At 55.8% G+C, this 27,240-nt stretch overlaps 2 protein-coding genes across 7 annotated transcripts in view; one reads left to right on the top strand and one right to left on the bottom strand.

Moving 5' to 3' along the window:
• LOC309616919 (uncharacterized protein) overlaps positions 1–2,195 on the top strand; it is a gene marked incomplete at its 3' end in the record, with an annotated part of 4,812 nt that extends 2,617 nt beyond the window's left edge. The window contains exon 2 of the mRNA XM_082368316.1: positions 77–2,195. Within this exon, the coding sequence (XP_082224442.1) occupies positions 1,443–2,195 (753 nt within the window). The 5' untranslated portion in view covers positions 77–1,442. The remainder of the gene's footprint in view (positions 1–76) is intronic.
• Positions 2,169–27,240, bottom strand: SSC5D (scavenger receptor cysteine rich family member with 5 domains). Of its 6 annotated transcripts, none has more exons than XM_082367886.1 (14): positions 26,363–27,240; positions 25,875–26,011; positions 25,244–25,552; positions 24,419–24,538; positions 24,117–24,230; positions 23,476–23,784; positions 21,206–21,523; positions 20,777–20,956; positions 17,562–17,879; positions 14,996–15,568; positions 14,599–14,916; positions 14,274–14,441; positions 7,157–7,321; positions 2,169–4,079 (listed from the first exon to the last, which is right to left on the bottom strand). In XM_082367886.1, exons 2-14 carry the CDS (start codon positions 25,891–25,893, stop codon positions 2,257–2,259), a joined length of 4,734 nt encoding a protein of 1,577 aa, XP_082224012.1. In that variant the 5' UTR covers positions 25,894–26,011; positions 26,363–27,240; the 3' UTR covers positions 2,169–2,256. The 6 variants fall into 6 exon arrangements, with proteins under 6 accessions (XP_082224012.1, XP_082224007.1, XP_082224008.1 ...); XM_082367881.1 differs by having other exon boundaries at positions 25,875–25,901; XM_082367882.1 differs by having other exon boundaries at positions 14,599–14,913; positions 25,875–25,901.

Here is a 27,240-nt window from a genome sequence, read left to right as displayed (position 1 = left end):
AGCAGTTATTTAAGTCTTAGGGCTTAATGAGACCCGGGGGACAGGATTCTCAGCATGTTCCTTCATCTGTTGACAGGGGCAGACAGTTCATCTATCAAGACCCTCGGACAATATCCTTCCCTGCCCCCAGCAAGTAACTGGACCCTGCTGGCCTTTGCAGGACTGCGGGGGCAGCAGCTCCATGACCTTCCAGGACCTCTGAGCCAGGCTCCAGTCTGGGCAGAGGTGGGGAGGAGGGAATGGTTCCCTGCCTGAGGCTGCAGGAGCCAGAATACAAGTTGGGGGGTCTCCCAAGACAGCCCCCGGTTTACAAGCTGAGGCTGAGAGAGGAGGGGGCCCACCTAAGGACACTCAGCGGGGGGCCATCGTGGAAGCCTAACCTGGAACCCCAGGCTGAGTCTGATGCCGAGGAATTTGCACTGTGTTATTCTGAGTCCCCGCAGCTCTTCTCTGTGGACTGAGGCAAGGGGCTTGCCCTCTCTGAGCCTCAATGCCCTTTCTGAAACAGGGGTCAAGTTCCTCCCTCCAAGGGCTATAGTGAGGGAGGGATGTAGTGTATAAAGAGTCCACATTGTATCCGGCACAGAGAAGCACAGTTGGGAGCGGTCATGGTCACTCTTGTTAACTGAGCACGTGTGCTAAGCTCTGTCCTCACCTGCACTAGCCCATCTAATCCTCACAACCGCCCCAGGAGGCAGGCACGACCACTATCCCCACTGTACAGGTGGAAAAACTGAGGCTGGAGAAAGGAAATTAACTGCTAGAGTCCCAGAGCCAGGACGCAGCCTTGAATCCAGGATAATCTGATTTGGGCACATAATATCTTATAAGCAAGGGCCCTGGGTCAGACAGGCCTGGGTATCAATCATGACTCTACTACACGCTCCCTGAGTGACCTGGGGTACACAACCAAATGTCTCTGTGCCTCAGTGCCCTGATCTGTAAAATGGGGATGAATACAATAATATCTATCACATATTGAGCACTTATCAAGAGCCAGGCCCTGTTGCTAAGCACGCTCACATAGGTATTAATCTATCAGTTAATCATCACAGCGGCCCCTGAGGTGCGTACTATTATTATTTTCCCTTTTAGAGATGGGGAAACTCAGACCAAGAAGTTAAGTAACTGGCTCAGGGTCATGCCCTCAAGGGCTCAAACTCAGGCATTTAGGCTCCAAAGTTCACCCTCCCCCTGCCGAGCTGTGGTAAAAGTACCCTCCTCAGTGGGTGTTCATGAAGGTAAAATGACATCATGCACGCAAAGCCCTCAAAACAGAGCCTGACCCATAGGAGGTGCCCAGTGAACACTAGCTATTATTATTATGCACTCGTCATTCAAAAAATATTAATGGAGGGTGCACTCAGTGTCAGGCTCCGTTCTAGGAGCTGGGCATACATCTGTGAACAAGACAAAGATTTCTGCCCTGGTGGGGCTTCATCATGGCCATCATCACTGCCATCATGATTATCACCATCATGATCATCACTGCCATCATCACCCTGATCATCTTCATCACCATCATCTCCATCATCACCATTATCATCAGCAGCATCATTACAACAGTCATTACCATGACCTTCATGACCATCATCATCTCCATCATTACAATAGTCATTACCATGATCTTTATGACCACCATCATCACCATCATCATCTCCATCATCATCACCATCATCACCATCATCTCCACCATCATCACCATCATCATCTCTATCATCATCACCATCATCACCATCATCATCTCCATCATCATCACCATCATCACCATCATCACCATCATCATCTCCATCATTGGTATCATTAGCATGATGATCACCATCATCACCATCACAGTCATTATCATCACTTTCATCATTACCATCAGGATAGGCATCACCATGATCTTCATTACCACCACCACCATCATGGTCACCTTCATCACCATCACCATCATAATCATCATCACCATCATGGTCACCTTCATCACCACCACCATTATCATCATCACCTTCATCACTTTCATCCTCACCATCACCATCACCATTCTCATCTTCACCATCATAATCACCATCACACTCATCACCACTATCACCGTCGTCCTCACCGTCCTCACCACCTCACATGGTGCCTGCTGTTTTCACAAACAGATCAATTTTGTGATTCCACCTCCACTCGTCCCCCAGAAACATCATTCACATTTTGTTTTTAATTAGATACTTTGGTTTTCCTATTTTGGTTTGGGAGTGTCTTAAGTCCCTCAGACCCCAGATAAGGTCACACATCTCCCCGCAGAGGCCTCTCTTCCTCCTCTGGGGTAGTAGTGGTTGGTGCAGGTGTGCTGGGGGGCCAGGCCACCTCTGCCAGTCTCTTTACAACCTCACCCAGATGCCCCAGACCCTGGGCAGCCTCCACCAGCTGGGTCAGCCCCAGTCCCAGGGCTTGGCGCTCCTGCTGGTCCCGCTCCAGGGCCTGTGTCAGCCTCTGAAGCTGGCTACCCACATCCCTCACAGCAGCCACCAGCTCTACCAGGGCAGGAGGATCACAGGCCATGACCCTTACAGGTGGCACTGGGGCTTCACATGGGCCAAGGGGGCCTGGGCTCTGACCAGGAGTTGGCCCTAGGGTGAGGCGGTCAGGGGGAGGTTGATCCGAGGGGGGGGCCGTAGGGGACAGGTGGAGGTCAGGGGCCGCAGTGGGGTCGGAGGCTGAGTGTGGAGTCTGGGAAGGTGGAGAGGTTACTTTGGGGCTCTGGCTCGTGGGTGGTGTGAAGTTCTCAGTGGGCAGTGTCTCTATGCTTGGGGCTGGAGAGGGCCTGCAGGGGCTGGACTCTGTTGCTGGAGAGGGCTCTAGGCTCCACATCTGGGATGTGGAGGGGTGAGGGGCCCCCGTGAAGGTCAACCGGGGGTGTGGGCTGGGCTTGACTGTTGGTGCTGAAGAGGGAAAGGGAAGTTCTGTTCCCAAGGAAGTTAGAAGGGACTTGGCAGTGACCATAGGGGTTGAGGTGGGGTGAGGAGTCATGGTGGGGTAAGCAGTAGTGGTGAGGTGAGGGGTCGTGGCAGGGTGAGGGGTTGTGATGGGTTGAGCACTGGTGATGGGAGGAGGGGTCGTGGTGGGGTGAGGGGTCGTGGTGGGGTGAGGGGTTGTGATGGGTTGAGCAGTGGTGATGGGAGGAGGGGCTGTGGTGGGGTGAGGGGTTGAGGTAGAGTGAGGGGTGGGGGTGGGGTAAGGGGTGGCAGTGGGGTGAGAGGTCGTGGTGGAGTAAGGGGTCGTGGTGGGTTGAGGTGTCGTGGTGGGTTGAGGGATCGTGGTGGGGTGAGGGGTTGTGGTGGGGTAAGGGGTTGTGATGGGTTGAGCAGTGGTGATGGGAGGAGGGGTCGTGGTGGGGTGAGGGGTTGAGGTAGAGTGAGGGGTGGGGGTGGGGTAAGGGGTGGCAGTGGGGTGAGAGGTCATGGTGGGATAAGGGGTTGTGGTGGGGTGAGAGGTCGTGGTGGGGTGAGAGGTCTTGGAGTGAGGGGTCGTGGTGGGGTAAAGGGTGGTAGTGGGTTGAGAGGTCGTGGTAGGGTGAGAGGTCATGGTGGAGTGAGGGATGGTAGTGGGGTGAGGGCTTGTGGAAGGGTCTGGGAAACTAGAAGGTTCTGGAGTTGTTTTGGGGTATGGAGATGTGTCCAAGGCTGGGGTTGTGTCAGACTCCGGCGTCAGCTCTGAGGTAGGGGAAAGGCGGGTCACCACTGCTGGTGCAGAGGGGTCAGAGGTCAGTTCTTTGGGCATGGTGGGTGGTGGAGTGGGTGAAAGCCCAGGGGTCAGCGCTGGAAACACGGTGGCATCAGGGGTGGATAAGGTAAGGCCAGGGGTTGTCGAGGTGCGGTGAGAGTTCGTCCAGGAGGCCGGGTCTGGGCTGGGCGGCAAAGTGGCGGGAGGGTCAGAGGTCACCTCCGGCGTTGAAGCTGCTGTGGGGATGAGCTGCGGCGCGGAGTCAGAGGTCAGGACAGGGCCCGGGGGCCCCGTTGAGGCGGAGGGAGCTGGGGAAGTGGTGGGGGGCGCAGTCCTGGCCGCTGTGGGCCGCAGCCGTCGCTCGTGCCACGGTTTCCTCAGTGAACCTGTTGGAGGAAAGACGGCCGGCGGTCAGTCTGCTCCGCCCACCCCGCGGCATGGTCCGCCTTCCAGGGGTGGGCCGACCAATGGGAAGGCAGAAAGCATCGTGACGTCATGGGTCGCCGGCAGACTTCATCCGCCCTAGTGCCCCACCTCCACGCCTCCTCCGATGTCTCCAGGCGCCACCTGGCGTCCTCCCCTCCGGGCGATGCGGAGATGGGCAGGCAGGGGGGAGGGGGGATGTGGAGGGGTGCCTGGGATGCAAGAGGGGGCCGAAGGGCAGAGATGGGATGAAGGGAGATAAAGAGCGGGAGGGGAGCGGGAGACGGTGCATAGCCTGAGGGGGAATCTGAAGGGTAATCTCAGTAATCAAGACAAATCTCTTTACGCCATATTTTTAAACAATCAAAATTAATGCAAAAGATCTACAATGCACAAAAAGTCAAAATTTTAAAGACAGGATCCGACCTACCTCATTGGAATCCCCCCTAAAATTGGCTCTGTCAGATCCTGGTGAGGTAGGTCAGATCCTGACTTTAGTTAAAATTTTATTTAGTTCATCGTGGATTGTTTTTGCATTCATTTGTTTTTTAACCTATGGCATTAAGATCTTATTTATCTTCATTACTAAGTGTTTGGAATGCCCCCAAATTTTAGGCCCGAGTAAAGTGAGAAGGTTTACCCTCTTCCAGGCCCTGCTTCCAGGTAAATGTGAATATTAAGCTCTTTTTACAGATGAGAGAAATCAGGCCAAGAGGGTAAGTAACTTGCCCAAGGTCACACACAGTTTGAAAGTTGCAGGGACAAGCTCTGAACCCAAGTCCTTTACATACAGAGTCTAGGCCATTAAGTATCACTTTCTCAGTCATGGAAATGTTCTGTGCTGTCCAGTATGGTAGCCACTGGTCACCTGTGGCTTCTGAGCACTTGAAATGTAGCTAGTTCAACTAAGGAATGAATGTTTCCTGTTTCAATTTTTTTTTTTTTTACCTTTGAATGGATTTCTTTTTTTAAATTTTTTAAATTGAAGTATAGTTGATTTACAATGCTGTGTTAGTTTCAGGTGTACAGCAGAGTGATTCAGATATATACATATACACACACACACATATACATATTCTGTTTCAGACTCTTTTCCCTTATAGGTTATTACAAAATATTGAGTATACTTCCATGTGCTATACAGTAGGTCCTTCCTTTTTCAAAGTTTTGATTCACTTAAATTTAAATAGCCACCTGTGTCAGTAGCTACCATATTGAACAGCACAGCTCAACAGAATTCCACTTTCCTGCAGCGTCTTTGAGGTGCATCGTGTCCCCCTGCAGGGTCAGAGGAGCAGTTAAGTAAAGGGCTTGGCCTCCAGCCAGGCTTCCTGGATTTAAACCCCAGCTCCATTACTTCCTAGCTGGGTAATCACGGGCAAGTTACTTAACTGCCTTGAATCTCAGTTTCTTCCCCATTTGTAAACCATGGATGATCCACATACCTCCCTTGCAGAGTAATCATGAGGATTCAGAGAGATCGTGTGTGTGCAGAGCACTTACACAACGCCTAGCACAGGATAAGCATTCTCATGATTATTTATACTGCTATAGTCATTGATGTCTGTGCCTCAATTTCTCTTATCTGTGAAATGGGAACAATTATAGCACTTACATCACTCATGTAGGGCTCATGTGGCTGCTACGAGGATTAACACATATAAATATGTTAAAGAGTAATACATATAAAGTGCATAAAATAGCGCCTGACACATGATGTATTGCTTGATGAATGTTAACTGTGCCTAGTTATTATTTCAAGAATCTCAGCTTAGTTCGATAGTACAGGGACTCAGTAACCTAGAGTGGTATTGATTTTTAATTTTTCAGACCCAAGGTGCAGAGAGCTAAGCTACTCATACCCCACTGTACGTTGTCATTAATAGTCCCTGCAACGTCTTCTCTTGCTTTATCTTACTTTTTCTCCTCTTTAACCCCAATCTCCATCCCCTCGTCCTCTCCCATAGGTACCTCCACTCTAATGTGTTTCACGTATGGCCTTAAACATATGTGTGATCTTAAACAATACAGAATGCATAGATGTGTTTATGTTAATATATAAGTGTATGTGTATTTTTGTGTTTGTGCTTTTAATTTCTGCAAATAATATTCTGCTGGAAATCTCATTCTGTTTGACCTTCCCCTCAGTATTATGTTTTTCATACCTATCCATGTTGCTGTGTATATAGCTCGTCATTGCTTTAGCTATTGCATAGAATTCCATCATGTGTAACCATTGCATTTCTCTTCTTTATTACCCTACTGTTGGACACTTAACTTGCCTCCAATTCCCTAATACATCCTCACACATATTCCCTTACAAGCCTGTACAAGAATTTCTCTGGAATATAGATCTAGGAGCAGGATTGCTGGGTGATAACGTATAATCATATTTAATTTCACTAAACACCACTAGCTTGTGTTTATCGAATTGCTATAGCCAGTGGGGATGCCTGTCTCCCCACACCCTCCCCTCACCTACACTTGGTATTATCTACCTTTCAAATTTTTTTCCATGCTCGTCATTGTTTTAATTTGAATTTTCTGATTCATGATGAATGTGAGCACTTCTAGACATACTCGTTGGGCATTTGGGCTTCCTCTTCGGCAAATCACCTGTTTGTATCTTTTGCCCATTCTCTTATAGGATTTCCTGTCATTTTCTTATCTGTCAGAGTGACTTACATGGTATAGCTTAGGGTTTCTCACCCTTGGCACTGTTGACGTCTGGGGCTGGATGATTCTTTGCTGTGGGGGATACCTTGTGCACCGGAGGATGTATAACAACATCCCTGGTCTCTACCCACCAGGTACCAGCAGCCTCCCTGCTCCCAGTCATGACAACCCAAAATGTCTTCGGATGTTGCCAGTTGCCCCCAGTTGAAGACCACTGGTATAGATAATAACCCCTCGTCTCAGGATAGATTTCTGCCTGGTCTTTCTAGGGTGAGAGTTGGGTCACCATGGGGAAATCTGGAGTCCACCTCTCCATCCCACCACACAAACACCCTGGTCCCCTCGCCCCAGCCACATGCCTCACCTGTATCCCCACGGACCCTTGGAGCTAGAGAGGGCTGGCCTGGCCTCCTGGTGGTGCCAGCCGTGCCAGGGGGTCCAGGTATGCCTGCGGTGGGGGTCCCCTTGGCTGGGACCTCTCCTGAAGGTGTGTCCCACGTCCAAGAAGGCTCATAACCATCCTCGCCACCTTGAGAGATACGGGGAGAACCGAGTAATAACAGTGTTGTGAAGATTTCTTTCCAAGATGCTGGGCGTTAGGAGGACTCCATCAAGAACACAAATTGAGGGGCTTCCCTGGTGGTGCAGTGGTTGAGAATCTGCCTGCTAATGCAGGGGACACGGGTTCGAGCCCTGGTCTGGGAAGATCCCACATGCCGCGGAGCAACTGGGCCCGTGAGCCACAACTACTGAGCCTGCGCGTCTGGAGCCTGTGCTCCGCAACAAGAGAGGCCGCGATAGTGAGAGGCCCGCGCACCGTGATGAAGAGTGGCCCCCGCTTGCCACAACTAGAGAAAGCCCTCGCACAGAAACAAAGACCCAACACAGCCAAAAATAAATAAATTAATTAATTAATTAAAGTTAAAAAAAAAAAAGCTCATTAAAAAAAAAAAAAGAACACAAATTGAAGCTGTCTTCCTGTTACAATGTCAGCCCACCAAATGCAGGCATACTCCCTGGGTCCGTGTGTACTCAAAATGTGCTCTAAGATATGGCCACATTCTCATTCATGATCCATTAGTGTGTGATCGATTCGATTTTTTAATTAAAATATACATCGAAAAAAAGGAAGCAGCATTGCAGAGTTACAACCCTTGCGAGACCCAATCACATCCCTTCCCTTTGTCAGAGAAGCCTTTAGTTAATAGTTCCCAAGCGTGCCTTTACACCTTAGCTATGCAGGTGGGACTCCCTAATGCTACATTGTTTCCACATGTGTTAGCTTCCTACAACTAGAAAGACTGCACATATACATATATACAGCAAACACCTTCTCACAGCCTGCTTTTTGGCTGCGTTCCTTCCTAGCTGGCTGAGCAAGTCACTTCACTTCTCCACGACTCTGTTTCCTCACCTGTACGATGGGTATCGTGACGGCACCTACTCCATGGGGTCGCAGGGCTGGCAAGTGATAAGCTGCCCTTTCAGTTAAATGCATATAACTCTAGTTCCTTCTTTTTTTTTAACCTTGTGTAATATTCTATCGTATGAACACACAACTGCCGATTTATCTATGCTCCTGTGGACGGGCGGTTCGGTTGTGGCCAATGTTTTGCTGCAGTGGATTCTTCATGAGTGAGAATTGCTCAACACCTAATTGTGGGACTGCCGTGCGGACGGGATCTCTTTAGATGCTGTCAAACTGCCCACCTTTATCCCCTCATCCTTGCCACTGAGAGACATTTTAAATTTTTGGCAATCTCATGGGGAGCTGGTGGGCAAAGAAGATGCAGTTTCACTACAGATGACCAAACTGAAGCCCAGAGAGGGCAAGGAACTTTCCTAAGGTCACGCAACTAAGAAGCTGGGTTTCAGACCCAGCAGGTCTATCTGCTTCTGAACGAGGACCTCTTCCCTCTAGGGGTAGATCTCCTGGGTCTCACCTCACTCCTTCCCTCGTGAGCTTTTATTTAGAATTTAATTCCAAGGCCACTCCCTGCTTCCCCTTGAGGTTACACCCTGCTCTATGCTTCCTGGGTTCTTCAGAGCTAATTCTATCATAGGCTTCTTCCCAGTCTCTGTGGCTGGAGTGGTTATGAGTGTGAATTCTGCAGTTTGAATCCAAGCTCTGCCCTTTGCTGTCCTGACCTCTCTGGACCTCAGTTTCCCTACCTATAAAATGGGGATAAGGATAGCACTCATCTCATAATGTTCCACGTGGAGGAGGTGAGTTAAACCATGGTATGCACTTTGGGGAATTCCCTGGTGGTCCAGTGGTTAGGACTCCACACTTTCACCGCAGGGGGCATGGGTCCGATCCCTGGTCGGGGAACTAAGATCCCACATGCCACACGATGCGGCCAGAAAAAACAACCAACCATGGGATGCACTTAGATGGTGCCTGGCACACGGAGATTATTCAATGAATATCAGCTATTATTGATGCTCTTATTACCACGCAACCTCTAAATGCAATCTGGCATTTAATCTTGGATGCCCTCCCCCCCTGCGCAGCCGTGACGTACAGCGATATCCCGAGTCCATGAGTCATCCCACCTCCCCACTGGGTGTGGAAACTCCATTAGACATGGCTGTCCATCTGCATAGCCTCATCCATTCCCACAGCTGCAAATTCCCTCCCCCCAGGCGCTCCTTGGAGCTCCAGGATTGCATATCTCATGTCTCCACTTGGGTGTGTCAAACGCATCACTAATGGAGCTCTTAATATTCCCACTCTGGATCCTGTGCACCCACCCCGCAGTGTTCCCTGGTTCAGTAAAAGGCGGGTCCCCGTCCCCTACCTCCCTCTCTCTCCTCAACCCTCGCACCCAACGCATCACTCGAACCCACCAGCTCAACCCCCCGGAATGTAGCTTGAACACCTGCACTTCTCTCATCTCCACTGCCACCCTGGTTGAGGCCACCGTCACGTCTGCATGGACCTTCTGGTCTCCCTGCATGCACTCTTACACCTACATCCACCCCCCTGAGGCATCCTGAGCGACTGCTTTGAAAATACACATGTGGGGGACTTCCCTGGCAGTCCAGTGGTTAGGACTTTGCGCTTCCACTGCAGGGGGCACGGGTTTGATCCCTGGTCGTAGAACAAAGATCCCACATGCCACAAGGCGCGCCCCCCCACCTCCCCAAAAAAGAAAGAAAATATACATGTGATCACGTCCTCCATAACTTAAAGTGCTTAAAACGCCAAGGGTTTCTGCACATAGAATAAAACCCAGACACTGGCCTCATCCCCGATCACTCTCCCCCTGCCTGGCTCACTCCACTCCCGCCAAGCCAGCATCCTTGCCGGTCTCCCAAGGTCCCACCACAGGGCCTTTGCACATGCTGCTCCCTCTGTCTGGACGGCTCCTTTAGCTCCCTCCAGGCTCCCCATCACAGCAGACGTCTTTACAATGTACCACAGACCTCATCTCCTGCCATCATCCCCATCAACCACTTCACTTCCCTCCCAATGACCTTGCTGCTGTTTCTTGAACCAGCTAAGCACACCCCCACCTCAGAGCCTTTGCATGTGCTGTCCGCTCTCTACAGAACACTCTCCAACCAGATGTTTGCATGGCTTCCCCCCTCTCCTTCTTGAGGCTGTCACTTAAACGGCACTTTCTTAGTAAGTCATCTCTTGATCATCCTATTTTAAATTACAACACGTAGCCCTCCCTTCCCCCTCCCTTGCTGTGCGCATCACTGCTGTGTTCCCAGGGGTTAGTACTCATGCCTGCCACACAGCAAACATTTCAGACACGAATTAATGTCTGCGTCTCCAAATTCCATCATCCTGGAAGCCTCAAGAAATTTTGCTTCAGTGAAACGGAAAGTGAGAATTCAGTCTTCATAAGTTTCCAGCTTCGTCTCCTGTACACTCTCTCTAGACTTACACAGCGGTCTCTCACTGGTTCATTCATTCATTCATTCAACAAGTATGTAAAAAAGTCTCTACGAAGTCTCTACAACACAGATCCCACGGTAGACAGAATAACGCTCCCCAAAGATGTTCAAGCCCTAATCCCCAGAACCTGTGAATATGTTACCTTTCCTGGCAAAAGGGACTTTGCAGATATGATTATGGGTCCAGAACTTGAAACGAAGAGATTATACTACATTAATCCAAGCGGACCCAATCTCATCACACAAATCCTTAAAATGAGAGAATCTATCCCAGCTGTAGTGACAAAGATGTAAAGACAAAAGAAGGACCAGAGAGACAGATGCAACATTGCTGGCTTTGAAAATGGAGGAAGGGGCCATGCGCTAAGGAGTGGAGGGGCCTCTAGAAGCTAGAAAAGGCATGGGAACGATCCTCCCCTCGAGCCTCATAAGGAACACAGCCCTGCTGACACTTTGATTCTAGCCAGTGATACCCAGGTGGGACTTCTGACCTTCAGACCTGCAAAATAATAAACTTGTGTTGTCTAAGCCCCTAATGTGTGGCGGTGTTGTGGCAACAATAGAAACTGACATAGCCAAACACAAGACAGCTAAAAGTCTAGCAGAGACGACGTGGCCCGAACAGGCAATGCAATTTTCTCAACTCCAGCCTCTGCTTCTCTGAGAATCCCCTTCCTCCTGGTATCTGCTGGTGAAAATGACACCATCTCTTCTGCGAGGTCTTTCCCAATCGCTCTACTGGAAATAATCACTCCGTCCCTGGGATCCTGCAGCTGTTGGTCATTTACGGTAAATAACTCTTAACAACCAATGTTTTGCGGTTTTAAATGATTTCACACACATTTTGTTCATTGCATTGGGACCTGAGGTCACCCAGCTCGTTGTTCTAATCCCAGCGCAGCCACAGCTGGAACCCAGCGAGCTGTACTCCAGAATTCACTCTTGCAATGACTTCAGTTATTCCAGAATCTTTTCCAATCCAACGAGCAAACTGTGCGCGAAATCGTTTAAAATGGATCTCAATAATGGCTCTTGAGTTAAAAAGTTTAATTTCTCTGAGCCTCATTTTTCCCCCACCTGAAACACAGGGGCAACACCAGGACCTATGTCACCCAGTTGGAATCATGCGTGCCTAGCACAGTGAGCTCTCCTTGACTCTTTCCAGGGACCTTGGAGCTCCCGTTTTCGTTTTTTCCGGAGGAAGAAACTGAGGTTCAAAGAAGCAGTCATTTTTTTCAAGGCCACCTTGCTAACGAGGATAGGAATTCCTGTCTGTCGTTTCCCCTCTCCCCACGCCACCCCGCACCTCCCTCCAAGTCTTCCCATTACTAAGGTTGTACACGTGACTCCTGAGATTTCCATCGCGCAATTCCTAGTTCTGTATGTATTTGTGCCTCGCGCCCAGCATCTGACCTCTCCGCCACGAGGGGGCGCTAAGGGATAGGGGAGGTGGCGCCGGGCTGCAGAGAACAAAGGCTCAGAAATCCTGGCCACACTGCACCCGAGGAGCATCACCTCTGGAAACTGAGCCCTAACTAACAGCTCGGGTGCCCCCCACCCCAAATCTCCGTACCTCCAATGCCTGCTCCGCGCCCCCCTCCCCCGCCGTCATGGCACCACACCGAGGCAGACCGCAGACGGTGGACGCACTAGCCTCTTCACCCGCTTTTATTGCCGCGGCGTGGGCCAGCCGGCCAATCAGCAGACGCACCGCGCCTGTGACGTCACACGGCGCGGGGCGATTGAAGTCTGCCCTGCCAACCCCTCCATCCGAGACCCCGCCCCTCGCGCAGAGGCCCTCGGAGTGCGCATGCGTGTTGAGCGTGTGAAAACCGCGGGAAAAGGCGCGAGGGGCGGGGTCCCGCGGAGAAGGAACAGAAGTGGCCACACCTCGGGGGAGAGAGCGGCCGTTCCGGGGGGACAGGGTCGGGAGAGCCGGGGGAAGCAGCCGCCACGCGGGAAATGGTAGGATGGAGAGTCAGCGAGAAGGATGAGGAGACGGAGAAAAAGCTGAGGGGAGAACCGACCCTGGGTGGGGGGAGGTTGAGTGGGAAACGGAGCGGAGGGCGTGGCGGTTAGAGTGAAAGAAAAAGGAAGACTCAGAGGGGAAAGAAAGAGAAACTGGCCGCGAAAAGCAGGGAGAAACAGGGGTGACGGTGTGTGGACTTGGAGAAAAAATGGGAAAGATGGTGAGAGAGGCTGACGAGGCATAGAGACGAGGAGGGGCAGAGAAAGAGAAAGAAAAAAGAGACACGGAGCTGAAAAGATAAACCGACCGTGAAAAATAGAGTGAGAAACGGAGACGATGAGCGTGAGAAACTGAAAATGTAAATAAAAAGAGGAGGACACAGGAGAAGAGATGAAGAGAAGCTGGCCATGAAGTACAGTGAGAAAGAGATACGGGTTGGGGTGGGGGAGTGAGAAATGGAAAATGAAAGGAAAAAGAGCCAGACGCAGAGGGGAAAAGATAAAGAGAAGCTGACTGTGGGAAGACAAAGAGAAATAGAAATGATGGGAGTATGAACTTGATAAGGAAAGAAAAAAAATGAGAAAGGTGATGAGAAAGAAAGGGCCGGTGGAAAAAATAGTGAGATGAGGAGGGTGAGAAATTGAAAGGGAAAAGAGAGAGGGGAAAATAAATAAATAAAAATTTAAAAATGAAATAAAAAAGTAAAGTAAATTCCTTTGGGACTTCCCTGGCGGCTCTGGTGGGTAAGACTCTGCGCTCCCACTGCAGGGGGCACGGGTTCATCCCTACTCAGGGAACTAAGATCGCGTGTGCCACAGGGGCGAGGCCAAAAAAAGAGAGAGAATGTGAGAAAGAGGAGCCAAGGGCGATCAAGAGAGACGCTGAGCAGGGATGGGACAGAGATCTCACACACACACACACAGGAAGGTAGAGAAATGGGCAGCATCTGAGGGGGGTCAAGGCCCCGGGGGTCAAGGTCAAGGCCAAGGTCAAGGCCCTTGGCAGCAGAGGCGGAAGGAGGGAAGCAGGCGACAGCGAGCCAGAGGCGGAGGGGCAGAGGGGGACAGAGCTGAGGGGCTGGAGGCTGCTCCCACTGGCCAGAGGAAGGGGGTCAGGCTGAGGACAGAACCCTCGACCCGGATGTCCCCACCCCCCCTTGAGCCACAGCCCGACCCTGACCAGAGCATGAGCTGGGAGAACAGGTTTGAGGGGCTGGGGTGGGGAGACAACGTGGTGACAGGGTGGGCCTCGGCTGTGAGGTCTGGGGGGACTTCCGTCGAGGCTCTGGATCGAGGGGCACGGGCTCCCAAGGCCCCGGCTGGCTTGCAGGAGGACTGCGGGCCGGGGCTTTGCTGAGCCTGGTCGGATTCTCCGCGAATCACACCGCAGGGGGTGGGGATGGGGTCTCCTTTAGGCTCTGGGGGACAGTGCTACTGCCGAGCCCAAGAAGGGAATGTTCTTAGGGTCTCTGGAGCCGAGGAAAACCTGTCTGGGGTCTCTGAGACCCAGGCCAGCTCATTTAGGAGGATCTTTCTGGACGCCCGGCAGGGAGGTGAACAGAGGTTTATGGAGGCCCCCTCCCCACCCCGGCCATGCCCCTCACCTGCGCTTGGAAGGCGCCTCGTCGCTGGGGAGGGGGTCCCTGGGCTCCCAGCGGTGCCCCAGGAGAGAGTGTGTGCAGGCACCGCTGCAGCGGTGGTCCCCTTGGCCAGGTCCTCTCCTGAGGTGGGGTCCCAGGTCCAGGGGGGATAGTCTTCCTCGTCTGCATAGCCTTGGGAGAGATTGGGGAAGGGGAGAGCCCCGACCCATCTCAGAGGTCCTTGCCGTTGCTCCGAAGTCCCCTTCCCGAATCTCCTGGAGTGACTCTGGGTCCCCACCCCCATGCCACCCTGACTCCTTGGCCACTGACTCCCCGCCCCCCGCCGTACCAGTGCAGGTGAGCCCCACGTCCTCCTCGTGGTCGCAGTTGTGCTGTCCCCACGCCCTAGCGGGGCAGTCGCTCAGCGAGGCCTCACTTCCCTTGCAGCCCACGTCATCCAGCCAGATGGGCCCGGCGCCAGGGCCGTAGTGGGTTTTGCCCACTCGGGGCCGAACCCTTCCGCAGCCCAGCTCCCAGCAGGCCACCATGCCATCCCGCAGGTCCCAGCTGTCATCACACACTGTCCCCCAGCGTCCAGCGTGCCACACCTCCAGCCGCCCGGCACACCGGTTGGGCCCATCAGCCAGACGAACCCGGAACAGGCCTGCTGGTAGACAGCCCAGATCAGGAGGGGTCAGCAGGGGTTAGGAGGGGTCAGCCACACCCTCCACGTTCCTTCCTCTCACCTGATGCCCCAGTGGGGGAGGGGGCTGGGTCTTTGGAGGACTCTGGAGTGCCTACTCCTGGGATCTCGGCCGATGGCTCCATGGTGGCCTCAGAGGTCACTCCTCGGGGACCCTGGGTAGTCGGTGTTGCCAGGGTCTTAGAGGTCTGTTCCCGGGGGGCCCGGGGAGTCCGCCTTTCGGTGGTGTGTGAGGTCAGCCTGCGAGGGGCCTCCGTGGTCGGCGTGGTGGTAAGCTCGGAGGTCGGTCTGCGGGAGGCCTCAGTGGTCGGAGTGGTGGTGGTCAGTGAGGTCAGGTCTGGGGGACTCTGGGTGCCCGTGGCCCTGGAGTACTTAGTGGTTGATATCACGGGGGGCTGAGTGGTCAGTCTCTTTGCGTTTTTGGTCACCCACTTCTTTGTGCTTTTGGGCATCTTCCCTGGGGCCTTGGTGGTGGTTTTCTCAGGGACGCTGGGGGTCCGCCTCGCAGAGGGCTTGGTGGCCAGCTCCCCTGGGGGCCAGGCATCGGGGTCTCTACCCAGGCCAGGGATCCAGCTCCAACTGAAGGGGTCTGAGACGGAGTCCAGGCCGGGGGTACCTGGCAGACAGGAGGGGAGGACAGGGGAGACAGCAGACACCGTGATTGTCCGACCAGGCCTCTCCTTCTCTCTCACCTCCCCCTACAGACAGCCACCCAGTTCCCATGCATTCATTCACATCATAGATGTTTACAAAGCACCTCCTACGAGCCAGGCCCTGTGCCAGACCCGGGGCACACGGTGGCCAGGCACGCTCGGCACCACCCCGCCTCTGGGCACTTACAGTCAGGATGTGACTGCCCCCCTTCACCCCCTCACACTGACCCACCCTCTCCATCTGCCCAGCCACGGCCTGGCTTCCTGTACCCTCTGACTGGTCTTCCCCCACACCCCGTGCCCAGCTCTCACCGCCCCACCAGGGTGGTACCAGGTCACTGCCCAGCTCAAAACCCTTCTGTGGCTCCCGTGGCCCTCAGGAGGGGAGGGAAAGGGGCAAGTGCCTTCGCTTCAGGCGGAATGGTTGACTCCATCCTCCCAGCTGCCACGGCTCACCTTACATCTTTCCGATAAGCACAGGGAAGGCGGCAGACGCCATGGGCGATGCCAAGGGTTACCGATGCAGGACAAGGGTTAATCTTGTCCAAAGAAAGGTTTGGCCCTTTGCCCCTGGCTGCCGGGGGGGAACCTCCAAGCCCTTTCAACGTCCTGCCTGGTAAGAGTGTGTTGTTTCCCTGTGGGGCCAGAGCCACCCAGATCATCTCTGCTAACAGTGTGACTTACGGGCCGCCAGCGGGCCACCAGCCACATCTCATGACTGAGCTCCTATAAACACTTTGACGCCAAGGCTGGGAGGTCGTCCCTGGTTGGCAATACGTCACGTGCGTTGTCATGCGTCGTTGCTGGGAGAATTAAGTGAGGAAGCTCCACAAGGGTCTCTCCTGGACCCAGCCCCACATGCCTCTTCCCTCAACTGACTTTTTAAATTTTGGGGTGCGTTGGGTCTTCGCTGCTGCGCTCGGGCTTTCTCTAGCTGCGGCGAGCGGGGGCTACTCTTCGTTGCAGTGCGCAGGCTTCTTATTGCGGTGGCTTCTCTTCTGGCGGAGCACAGGCTGTAGGCGTGAGGGCTTCAGTAGTTGTGGCTCGCGGGCTCAGTAGTTGTGGAGCGCGGGCTTAGCTGCTCCGCAGCATGTGGGATCTTCCCGGACCAGGGATTGAACCCGTGTCCCCTGCATTGGCAGGCGGATTCCTAACCACTGTGCCACCGGGGAAGTCCTGATATGGACCATTTTAAAAGTCTTTATTGAATTTGTTACAACATTGCTTCTGTTTTATGTTTTGGTTTTTTGGCTGCGAGGCATGTGGGATCTTAGCTCCACAACCAGGGATTGAACCTGCACCCTCTGCATTGGAAGGCGAAGTCTTAACCACTGGAACGCGAGACAGCTTTTCTGATTGTTGTGAATCCTTCTAGAAAACTATGGAACCCGAGGGTGGTCTTGGGGACCTCCCAAATGATAATGTGTCACACGGGTTTGCAGCAATTTGTCGGGGCGTCTTTTCTCACAGTGAACTGTGAGCCTCAAAGGCCAGGGTCGCGTTCGTTGCATTCCGAGGACCCAATACCTAGCTCAGCGTCTGGCGCTGGATAAATAACGGCAAATGAATGAACACGGGCCAAGCCTGAGTCTACTTCAACTGGCCCTCCCGTCACACGGGCTTCTCGCCATCTCCCGGTGCCCCATGCCTGCTTCCTTTCCTCTTCCTTTTCAGCTTCTCTCTAGGTGGGAGACTTCCTTGATTCTTGGCGGGAAGAAGAGGAGGAAGAATCCCAGCTGTGCCGCTCAGTTGCCGTGTAACCTCTCTGTGCCTCAGCGTCTTCATCAGTAAAATGGGCATAACATCCACCAATTTGGACGTATCGTGAGGTGTGAATACGGTCACGGGCGGGGGCTTAGGAGGTGGGCGCTCAATCGATGTTAGTGCCAATGTTAGTTCCCGTTCCCTCCTCCAGGAAGCCCTCCCGGAGCCAGCGAACGGCCAGGGCCTCCTTACCAGTGCAGGTAACTCCAACGTCCTCGTTGTGAGCACAGTTGTGCTTCCCCCAGGGAGCGGCAGGGCAGTCAGCGAGGGAAGCCTCGGTCCCCACACACCTCACGTCGTCCAGCCAGATGGGGCCGGCGCCCCAGCCGAAGCGGCCGGCAGCAGGGTCTGGCTGCCGAGGTCCACCGCAGCCCAGCTCCCGGCAGACCACAGCCGAGTCCCGCAGGTCCCAGCTGTCGTCACACACGGTCCCCCAGCGCCCACCGTGCCACACCTCCAGCCGGCCTGAGCACCTGCTGGGCCCGGCCACCAGGCGTAGCTGGGGGGACCCTGGGGTGGGAGAGACCCAAAGAATTCGAGTCAGACCTTCCTCCACCTTCGCTCCATCTTCCTTCCATTCATCCACCCTTCCTTCCCAGCAGCAAGTGTTCATCCAGGCCTGTGCTGTGCCATCGTCTGCATCAGGCACAGGAATAAAGAGTCAGGGATAGGGACTTCCCTGGCGGTCCAGTGGTTAGGACGCCGCGCTTTCACTGCCGAGGCCCGGGTTCAATCCCTGGTGGGGGAACTAAGATCCCACAAGCCTCGCGGCACGCCAAAAAAAAAAAAAAAAAAAAAAAAAGTCAGGGATACAGGGTGGTTCCTTGGAAAGCTCAACTCAGAAATGCCATATGGGGCTTCCCTGGTGGCGCAGTGGTTGAGAATCTGCCTGCCAATGCAGGGGACACGGGTTCGAGCCCTGGTCCGGGAAGATCCCACATGCCGCCGAGCAACTGGGCCCGTGAGCCACACCTACTGAGCCTGCGCGTCTAGAGCCTGTCCTCCGCAACAAGAGAAGCCACGACAATGAGAAGCCCGCGCACCGCAATGAAGAGTAGCCCCTGCTCGCCGCAACTAGAGAAAGCACACGCACAGAAACGAAGACCCAACACAGCCAAAAATAAATAAATAAATAAATTAAAAAAAAAAAAAAAAAAAGAAATGCCATATGATCCAGAAATCCCACTCCTAGGGATATACCCAAAATCAGGTGAAAATGGGCATTCAGTCAGATACCTGTGTGCAAACATTCACAGCAGCATTATTCACAATAGCAATAATGTGGAAACAACCCAAGTGTCCATCAATGGACAAATGGATAAGCAAAATGTCGTCCATCCATACGATGGAATACTATTCAGCCGTTACAAAGAAAGAAATTCTGACACACACCACAACATGGATGAGCTTGGAGAACATTATTCTCCGTGAAATAAGCCAGACACAAAAGGTCAAATACCATACGATTCCATTTACATACAGCGCCTGGCTGGCAAATTCACAGAGACACAAAATCAAGTGGTGTGTGCCAGGGGCTGGGGAGATGGGGGGGAGGGTAGTGAGTGTTTAATGGGTCTGGGGTATCTGTTTGGGATGATGAAAAGGTTCTGGAGATGATGGTGGTGATGGCTGCACAACGTTATGAGTGTATTTTTTATGACTAAACTATATGCTTTAAAATGGTTAAAATGGGACTTCCCTGGCAGTCCAATAGTTAGGACTCTGCGCTTCCACTGCAGGGGGCGCAGATTTGATCCCTGGTCGGGGCAGTAAGATCCGCATGCCACGCGGCACAGCCAGAAAAACAAAAAATTGTTAAAATGGTCAATTTTATGTTGTGTATATTTTACCATAATTTTTAAAAAATAAAGAAAGTGGTCTCTGGAACAAATTGCCTTCATTTGAGTCCTGGCTTTCCGACTTTTTAGCTGCGCGGCCTCATTTCTAACGTGGAAACCAGACGGTACCTACCCTGCGAGTGGCTGGGAGTTTTACCTGATGAAGGGGCTTGGAACAGCACTGGTCACGTGAGCCAGTGAGAGCTGAGTCTATGGCAGTTGTTATCATTATTATTATTATTATTCAGAAAAAGGGGAAGCAGGCCTCAGCTAATAGTGATCAAGTTCCCACTTTTTCAGCCTTTGGCAACCTTGAGGAGATGGCTGTATTAATCATGGCTTTTTATTTGCTGTACCTGATGCTTTGACATCTGGAGGGATTGCTGATTCCCAGAGACGGGAAACCACTGGAGTGTGCCCTTCATATGAAACCAACCCACCCAGAGCCCTCACCCACCACCTCCTGTCGGGCTCACACACCCCGGGCACCATCCACCTGCCCCATCACCCCAGGGCTAGTACCCAACAAGGGGCAGCCCCTACGCTCCAGAACCCACCGAAATGATGCAAACCAGCCGATCCTGAGTCATCTCACCCTGCCTTGTCCATTCCTCCCCATGAAGCCACACTCAAGGCTTTGCCCACCGTCACCCCTCGCTCCCTCTGCCTCCTGCTGGACGCTGGTGCTTCCCGTGTGGCCCTGCGTCGTGTGGGAGCTGTGCCCCCTCCTCTTGGGAATTGTGAGAAACCAACTATCTCTGCAATGACAGTGGTCTCACCTGTTGGCCGCACCACACAGCATGTGGGATCTTAGTTCCCCAAACAGGGGTCAACCCGTGCCCCCTGCAGTGGAAGCGCAGAGTCTTAACCACTGGACCGCCACGGAAGTCCCTAAAGCCTGTATTTTAAAACAACATCACTGATCTAGTTCTTTCGATATTTGTGAGAAGGAGGCGGCCTTGTGAGTTTCAAGACAGCTGGAGCAGAGCATTGAACCAAGCAGGGGCCTGCTGAGTGTGGGCTCCGTCTCCTCCCCTCCACCCTTCCCTTTCCCCGAGACAGTCTGAGCAGGGAAGGAGAGCACCTAGGGGCTGTGGGGAGTGGCGGGGGGGCAGGAAGCAGAAGCCAAACCCCTACTCAGCAACAAAAAAGAACAAAATAATGCTATTTGCAGCAACACGGATGGACCTAGAGATTGTCATACTGAGTGAAATAAGTCACACATAGAAAGACAAATATCAGATGATATCACTTATATGTGGAATCTAAAAAAAAGGGGGGTATAAATGAACTTGCTTACAAAACAGAAGTAGAGTCACAGATGTAGAAAACAAACTTATGGTTATCAGGGGATAAGGGGAAGGAATAAATTGGGAGATAGGGATTGACATATACACACTACTATATATAAAAGAGGTAACTAATAAGGACCTACTGTATAGCACAGGGAACTCTACTCAATACTCTGCAATGGCCTACATGGAAAAGAATCTTAAAAAAAAAAAGAAGAAGAAGAAGCAGCAGCAGCTAAGCCCCACATTTGGGGTGGGGGGAGCAGGAGGGACTCACCAGCTTCCGGCCCAGGCTCCTGAGGGGCAGTAGGGGAAGCGGGCGGAGGTGAAATGCCTGCTCTCCGCGGGGCCTGGCTCACCGTGGGGGGTGGGGGCCTGGATGCAGCCTCCCTGGGCCTGGAGCTGTTGCTGCCCACCGCGGCGGGGGCCGTGGGAGGGACATATCCCAGAGGCATACCTGGGGCGTGAGAGGGAAGAGGTGACCACCACCCGCTGCTGTGCTGCAGGCGGTTCCCCACACCTGCCATCCCAGGACCCCTGACGGAGAATGAGGTTTCACGATGAGCAAGACATGGGGCAGGTGGGCAGTCTGGACGGAGGGAGTGCGGGGCCCTGGGGTACACCTCAGGAAGACACACAAGACCCCCCAGTTCTCACCCCTCTCTCGAGGCCCCCCTCCCTGGCCCCTCTCCCAGGGCCCCCTCACCATCACACACGGCCCCAGCGTCCTCACGGTGATGACAGTCATGCTGGCCCCAGGGCCGCGCCGGGCAGAAGCGCAAGGCCGTCTCGTTTCCCCGACAGCGAAGATCGTCCAGGAGGATGGGTCCAGCCCCCTCCCCGAAGAAGGCGCCTCCAGGGGCGGCCAGTGCGCCCCCGCAGCCCAGCTCGCGGCAGGCCACCGCGGCGTCCCGTAGGTCCCAGGCATCGTCACACACGGACCCCCAGCGCCCGCTGTGCCACACCTCCAGGCGGCCCGCGCACCCGTGGGGGCCGTCTGCCAGACGCAGCCTGGGGGCCGGGCCTGGACGTGGGGAGAGGGAGGAGAACAGAGAGACGGGAAACTGATGGATGAGCAGCCTTAGGCCACGCACGCAGGAAACCGTGATGGACGAGCAGGTACTAAGGTACACATGCAGGTGACTAGGATGGATGTGCAGGTACAGGCCACGTGCTCAGGTGACTAGGATGGGTGAGCAGGTACAGGCCACGTGCTCAGGTGACTAGGATGGGTGAGCAGGTACAGGCCACGTGCTCAGGTGACTAGGATGGGTGAGCAGGTACAGGCCACGTGCTCAGGTGACTAGGATGGGTGAGCAGGTACAGGCCACGTGCTCAGGTGACTAGGATGGGTGAGCAGGTACAGGCCACGTGCTCAGGTGACTAGGATGGGTGAGCAGGTACAGGCCACGTGCTCAGGTGACTAGGATGGGTGAGCAGGTACAGGCCACGTGCTCAGGTGACTAGGATGGGTGAGCAGGTACAGGCCACGTGCTCAGGTGACTAGGATGGGTGAGCAGGTACAGGCTATGTGTGGTGTCCTGCTTCACGCCCAAGATGGGGCTGGAAAGCAGCCATTCCATCTTCAGTTTGCAAGTGAGGAAAAGACTCTGAGCTGGGAAGTCGCTCTCCAAGAGTCCAACTCTGGTCCATCCACTGCCCCCCATGTCCCTGCCTCCCCAGGGGCGAGCCCTGGGGTCGCCGGCCCTGATGCCCGCCACCCACCTCCCCAAGCAGGTCCCCACTCCCCAGCTGCCTTCTGCAGCCTGCGAAGCAGGGCTTCTCAGCCTTAGCGCCCCTGACACGGGGGTCAGGTCGTCCTCTGCTGTGAGGGGCCGTCCTGCGCGCAGTAGGATGTCCAGCAGCATCCCTGGGCTCCACCCCCCCGATGCCGGCAGCACCCCCAGTGCCCCACACAGTCACGGCAACCAGAAATGTCTCCATGTCATCCGGGGAGTGGGGTTGAGAACCACTAGTCTAGATGTTAACCTCTTGTTGGTCTGGGGGTACATTTCTGTTGGGTCTTTGTGGGGTGGGAGTTGGGTCACCTCTGGGGAGTGTGGAGTCCATCTCTCTAGCCTGCAGTCTGTGTCTAGAGAAAAGGACAGACCAGAGAGGGTGAGATGCTCCTCCCGGCATCACCCAGCTGTGAGTGACGAGCTCCCTCACGGGGCTGCCCTGAGGAGCAGAGGTGTCGGTAAGACGCCAAGCTCCCGGGCCCCTCAGTGGGGTTCACTTCTTCTCCCCAACGACTTCTTCTCCCGCTGGAGACTCAACTCACCTCCTGGGAACTGGGCTTCAGAGGCCCCATTTCTGCCCCCACGTGCTTCCCACGGAGGCGCCACCGTCACTGCCTCTGGTCCACCAATCTCTGCCCCGACCTGTGTCCCCTTGGTCTCCATCCCCACCACACCCTACACGCTAGATACCCAGATCCATCTGTGCGGCGGGACAGACCCGGCAGTCAAGTTCTGGGTCATTTGCTTTACATCTCTGAGCCTCTGTCCTGCATCCATGAAGGGTGGGGCGAGGACATCCACCCAGGAGTCCAGGCAGGTGGGGGTGAGGCCCGGAGCCGGCTCCCAGCTTCCTCTGCAGCTCCCTCTCCCCTGTCCCATCCACCGACGGAAGCATTTCCTGCCCCCTGTGCGGGTAGGCGGGCAGGCTCCTCTAGTCGGCGTGCAGCCCTTGAACTTTCCCACCCCACACCTGTGGGCCACCCCCGCCCTGTGCCCGCTGCATCCTGAAAGTCAGGAGAGCGAGAACTGGGTCTGTGCCCGGTGTGGATGGGGCTTCATGAGTAAGTGTGAAAAGAAGGAAGGAGGGAGAGAGACGAAGGAAAGGAGGAAGGGAGGAAGGAAGGGAGGGAGGGGGGAGGGAAGGGGATTGGAGCGCTCCTTAAAGCTGTGACCTCGGCGCGCGGGGAGGGGGCGTGGCCCTGGGGAGGGGGAGGGGTCTGGGGAGGCGGGCACGTACCGGTGCAGACCAGTCCTGCGTCCTCGCTGTGGTCGCAGTTGCTCCGGCCCCAGGGGCTTCGGGGACAGTCCCGCAGCGCCTGCTCCCCGCCTCCGCACCCCACGTCGTCCATCCACACGGGCCCTGCGCCCGGGCCGAACCGGGCCCCGCCGGGGGCGGCCAGCGCGCCCCCGCAGCCCAGCTCGCGGCAGGCCACGGTGGCGTCCCGCAGGTCCCAGCCGTCGTCGCACACGGTGCCCCAGCGCCCGCCGTGCCACACCTCCAGGCGGCCCGCGCACCCATGGGGGCCGGAGACCAGGCGCAGCCGCTCTGGCGGGCGGGCGGGGAGAGGGGCAGTCAGGGGCCTCGTGGGAGGCAGCTGGGGATACGCGGATTCAAGCCGCGGGGGGGTCAGTGGCCTGAGATGGGCCTGCCAGCCGGCTGTTAGGGGGAGAGCCAGGATCTGAGCAGGCCAAGGTCCTGGGTCCCGGGAGTGGACACCCGGGTCTCCTGACCGGGTGGGGAGCCTGGGCCTGACTGTGAATCCCGAGGGGATGCATTGCTCCCCCATACCTGGGGGGGGGTCCCCGGTTTGGTCCAGTGGGGCCTAGGGCCTCACCCCGTCCAGATTTGTTGCAGAGGGGAGGCCTGCGCGGACTTACCCTGGCGGGGGGCTCCCGCAGTCAGCAAAGGGGCCCTAGTGGACTTGGCGGGCTTGGGCGGCCGGGGGCTCTTCTTCCGGGAGCCGCTCTGGGGGGTCCCGGCTGGGCGGGGGGCTGGGTGAGGAGACAGCAGGGAGGGAGATCGGCAGCTGCACCTCCTGGGGCCGCAGGTCAGTCCCGAGAGTCCCCAGGGGTCTGAAGGGGGCCTTGGCGGGGGCCCTCGGGATTGTGGAGGAGACGGGCCTCTGTCCTTTCTCCCTCACAGCCGAAGCTGGAGACAGGGCACATGTGGGGGGGCTCACCAGGCATCACCGGGGCCTCCTCAGAGCCGGGGCTCAGCTCCCCAGACAGCCCCGGCCAGGGGTCCCCATCCAGGACTGAAGGTGAGTCGTCCCAATCCCTGGAGTCCGACACACGCTGACCTTCGGGAGAGCAGCGTGTGGCTGGGCCGCACTGGCTCTGCTTTGTCAGCCCCATCTCAGGCCCGCGGCCCTACCCGCTCCCCTCTTCGCATGGCTGAGCTTTAGCCCACTCACGAGGAACACGCCCAAGCCAGAGAGGTTCCCTATCAATCAACTTTTCCCCTTGCCTTCGTCTGATACGAAAACAGGAAGGATGCCTTTTGCTGACACAGAGGACTAATGGTCCATGAGGAATAATGGTCATAAGACCCCCTGGGGGGAGGAAAACATGCTTCTCCCTTGGTACTCAGATTCTGTCTCTAGCGTTGGCCCCTTTAAATCTTCCTGCACCCTTTGCGATGGTGTGAAGCACAGCTGCAAATAAATGGATCACTGCCCGCCAGATCCATCCTGCCTGTATGAGTTCCCCACAGTAAACTCCATAGTTGTACTTTACTGCTTTGTTTATTGGTCTCAAAGTTCCCTTTAAGTTTGGAAGATATTATTCAATATCCCCGCCATGCAATCCCCAGATGCTATAAAGAGGGCAGGCCCTGAGTGAGGCAGGGCTGGGCCCTCCAGGGTAGTGGTAAGTCCTGGCTTTGCAGGGGGTGTCAGGGGTGGGGTGTCTGGACCTCTGGATTCTCAGAGTTACTGGGCTGAGGACTTGGGTCCCTGGGTCGTCTCTGAAGCAGTGTCCCTTGGAGGGGGTCGAGGGCCCCTCACCTGCACAGACGACGCCTGCGTCCTCCTCGTGGGAGCAGATGTGGGCCTTCCAGCCACGGTGGGGGCAGAGGCCCAGCTGCTGCTCACTGCCCCGGCAGGCCAGCTCGCTCAGCCACACGGGCCCCGCGCCCTCCCCGAAGAAGGCGCCGCCGGGGGCGGCCAGCGCGCCCCCGCAGCCCAGCTCGCGGCAGGCCACAGCGGCGTCCCTCAGGTCCCAGCCGTCGTCGCACACGGTGCCCCAGCGCCCGCCGTGCCACACCTCCAGGCGGCCCGCGCACCCGTGGGGGCCATCGGCCAGACGCAGCCGCTCTGGGGAGGACAGAGGAAAGGCTGTGATGTCCTGGAGACCCTGGGGCCAGGGGGAGGGTACGGGCTGGGGGCTGTCCTGCAGGGCATCACCGGGAGGCCAGTGTCCTGGCTGCTAACGGGGAGCCCAACTCCTGGGTACCCAGGGGAGCAGTGGTGCCCCGTAGGAAGCAGGAGGCCGTCGCCCAGGTGGTCCTGGGGGAAGTGGTGCCCGAGGTCATAGGCGGACGGGGGCGACCAGGGTCCCATTGGAGGGTGAGGCTGGGCACGGGGTGGGCCTGCAGCTGAGCGAGGCCAGATGGAAGAAGTGTTTGGGGCCACTTACCAACAGCCTGGATCCGCATCAGAGCCACTGGAAGGGAGGTTGGAGGGGTGGACAGAGTGAGGCCTCATGCCTCTGAACCAGAGACCCCGCCGCTGGGAAGCAGGACTCTGGGTTGAGGGCCTGGCGAGGTTCAGGTCCTTGAGGTGGGCGGGGCCCCAGATGCCTCAGGTCAGGGCAGGCGCCCAGGTCCTTTGCACTCCCCCAGGGGCCTGGCTAAAGGTCAAATGATGGGTGACCCCCCACAGGATCAGGGCTGGTGGGATGGGGGGAGGGGGGGTAGGAGGTAGGTCCCTGGGGCTCCTAAGAGGGTAGGACGGGGGTGCCAGAGGCTGGGTCCCTGGGGGATCAGGCAAGGGAGGGCCAGATGTCCCGTATCCCCCAAGCAACAGGGATGAGGCCCCGGAATTCTGAGGCTCTCCAGTGGGTGAGCTCAGGGGTCAGAGGGTGGGGCCCAGGGCCCTGAGTCCCCGAGGAGAAGGGTCACTCACCGAGGAGGCAGGCCAAGACCCTCATGTTTGCAGAGTCGGGGCAGGGATGGGGTGAACGGGGAGAGGAGCAGGAGAGGGGAGGAGCTAGCGGCCACCGGAGGGAGGGAGGGAGGGAGGGAGGCTCCTGCCAGAGGCGCCCGGGACCCAGGGAGGAGCAGGCAGGGGCTGGACGCTCTGCCAGGAGGAAGAGAGGCTGCCGAGGAGGCGGCAGGGGACAGGAGGGGGGGCGGGGAGAGGGCTGGCCGGCGGCTGAGGCCTGGGGAGGAGGGCGGTGGCAGGCAGGAGGGAGGGTGTCCAACTGCAAACACCCACTTGGGAGCCGGCCTGGGGGCGGCAGGCTGCAGGGAAGCATCCAGGCAGGGGCGCCCGTTGGGGGACGGGGGTGCCCGGGCGGGGTGCCCACCCATCTGCCTCCTCTCTCGTCCAGCCAGGGAAGCGTGCTGGGACCAGAGGGCATCAAGGGTGGATTCACATCAGATGCCGGGGTTGGAGACCTGGCACAACTGGGGCTCCCGGTGCAGCAAGAGGGCTTGCAGCCAGACACCAGGAAGAACTTCCTGGATTGGGAAAAGAGATGGAGAAACTCCTCTCTCCATCCCCCCACCCCGGATCTGCGCGCAAAAGTCCCCAGCCTCCTGTCTGAGGGAGCCGTGGTTGAACTTGCGTGTCTTCCGAGGAAACTGGGGTCAGGGGTTGGGGGACCGAGGGTCAAGGCTTGGGTGGGGGAGGGCGACTAAACACACACACACACACACACACACACACACACTCTCTCTCTCTCTCTCTCTCTGCACTAAGCAGCTGTGAGGTGGAAAAACTTCGGTAATGGGGAGCGTGAGTCAGAGGGCTGGCAGGGAGCGGGGCTGCCTTGAGCTCAT

The sequence above is a fragment of the Balaenoptera borealis genome (assembly GCF_965194805.1).
Source record: "Balaenoptera borealis genome assembly, chromosome: 19".
In the NCBI taxonomy this organism is placed as follows: domain Eukaryota; kingdom Metazoa; phylum Chordata; class Mammalia; order Artiodactyla; family Balaenopteridae; genus Balaenoptera; species Balaenoptera borealis.
This window is presented reverse-complemented; position numbering and strand designations above follow the sequence as displayed.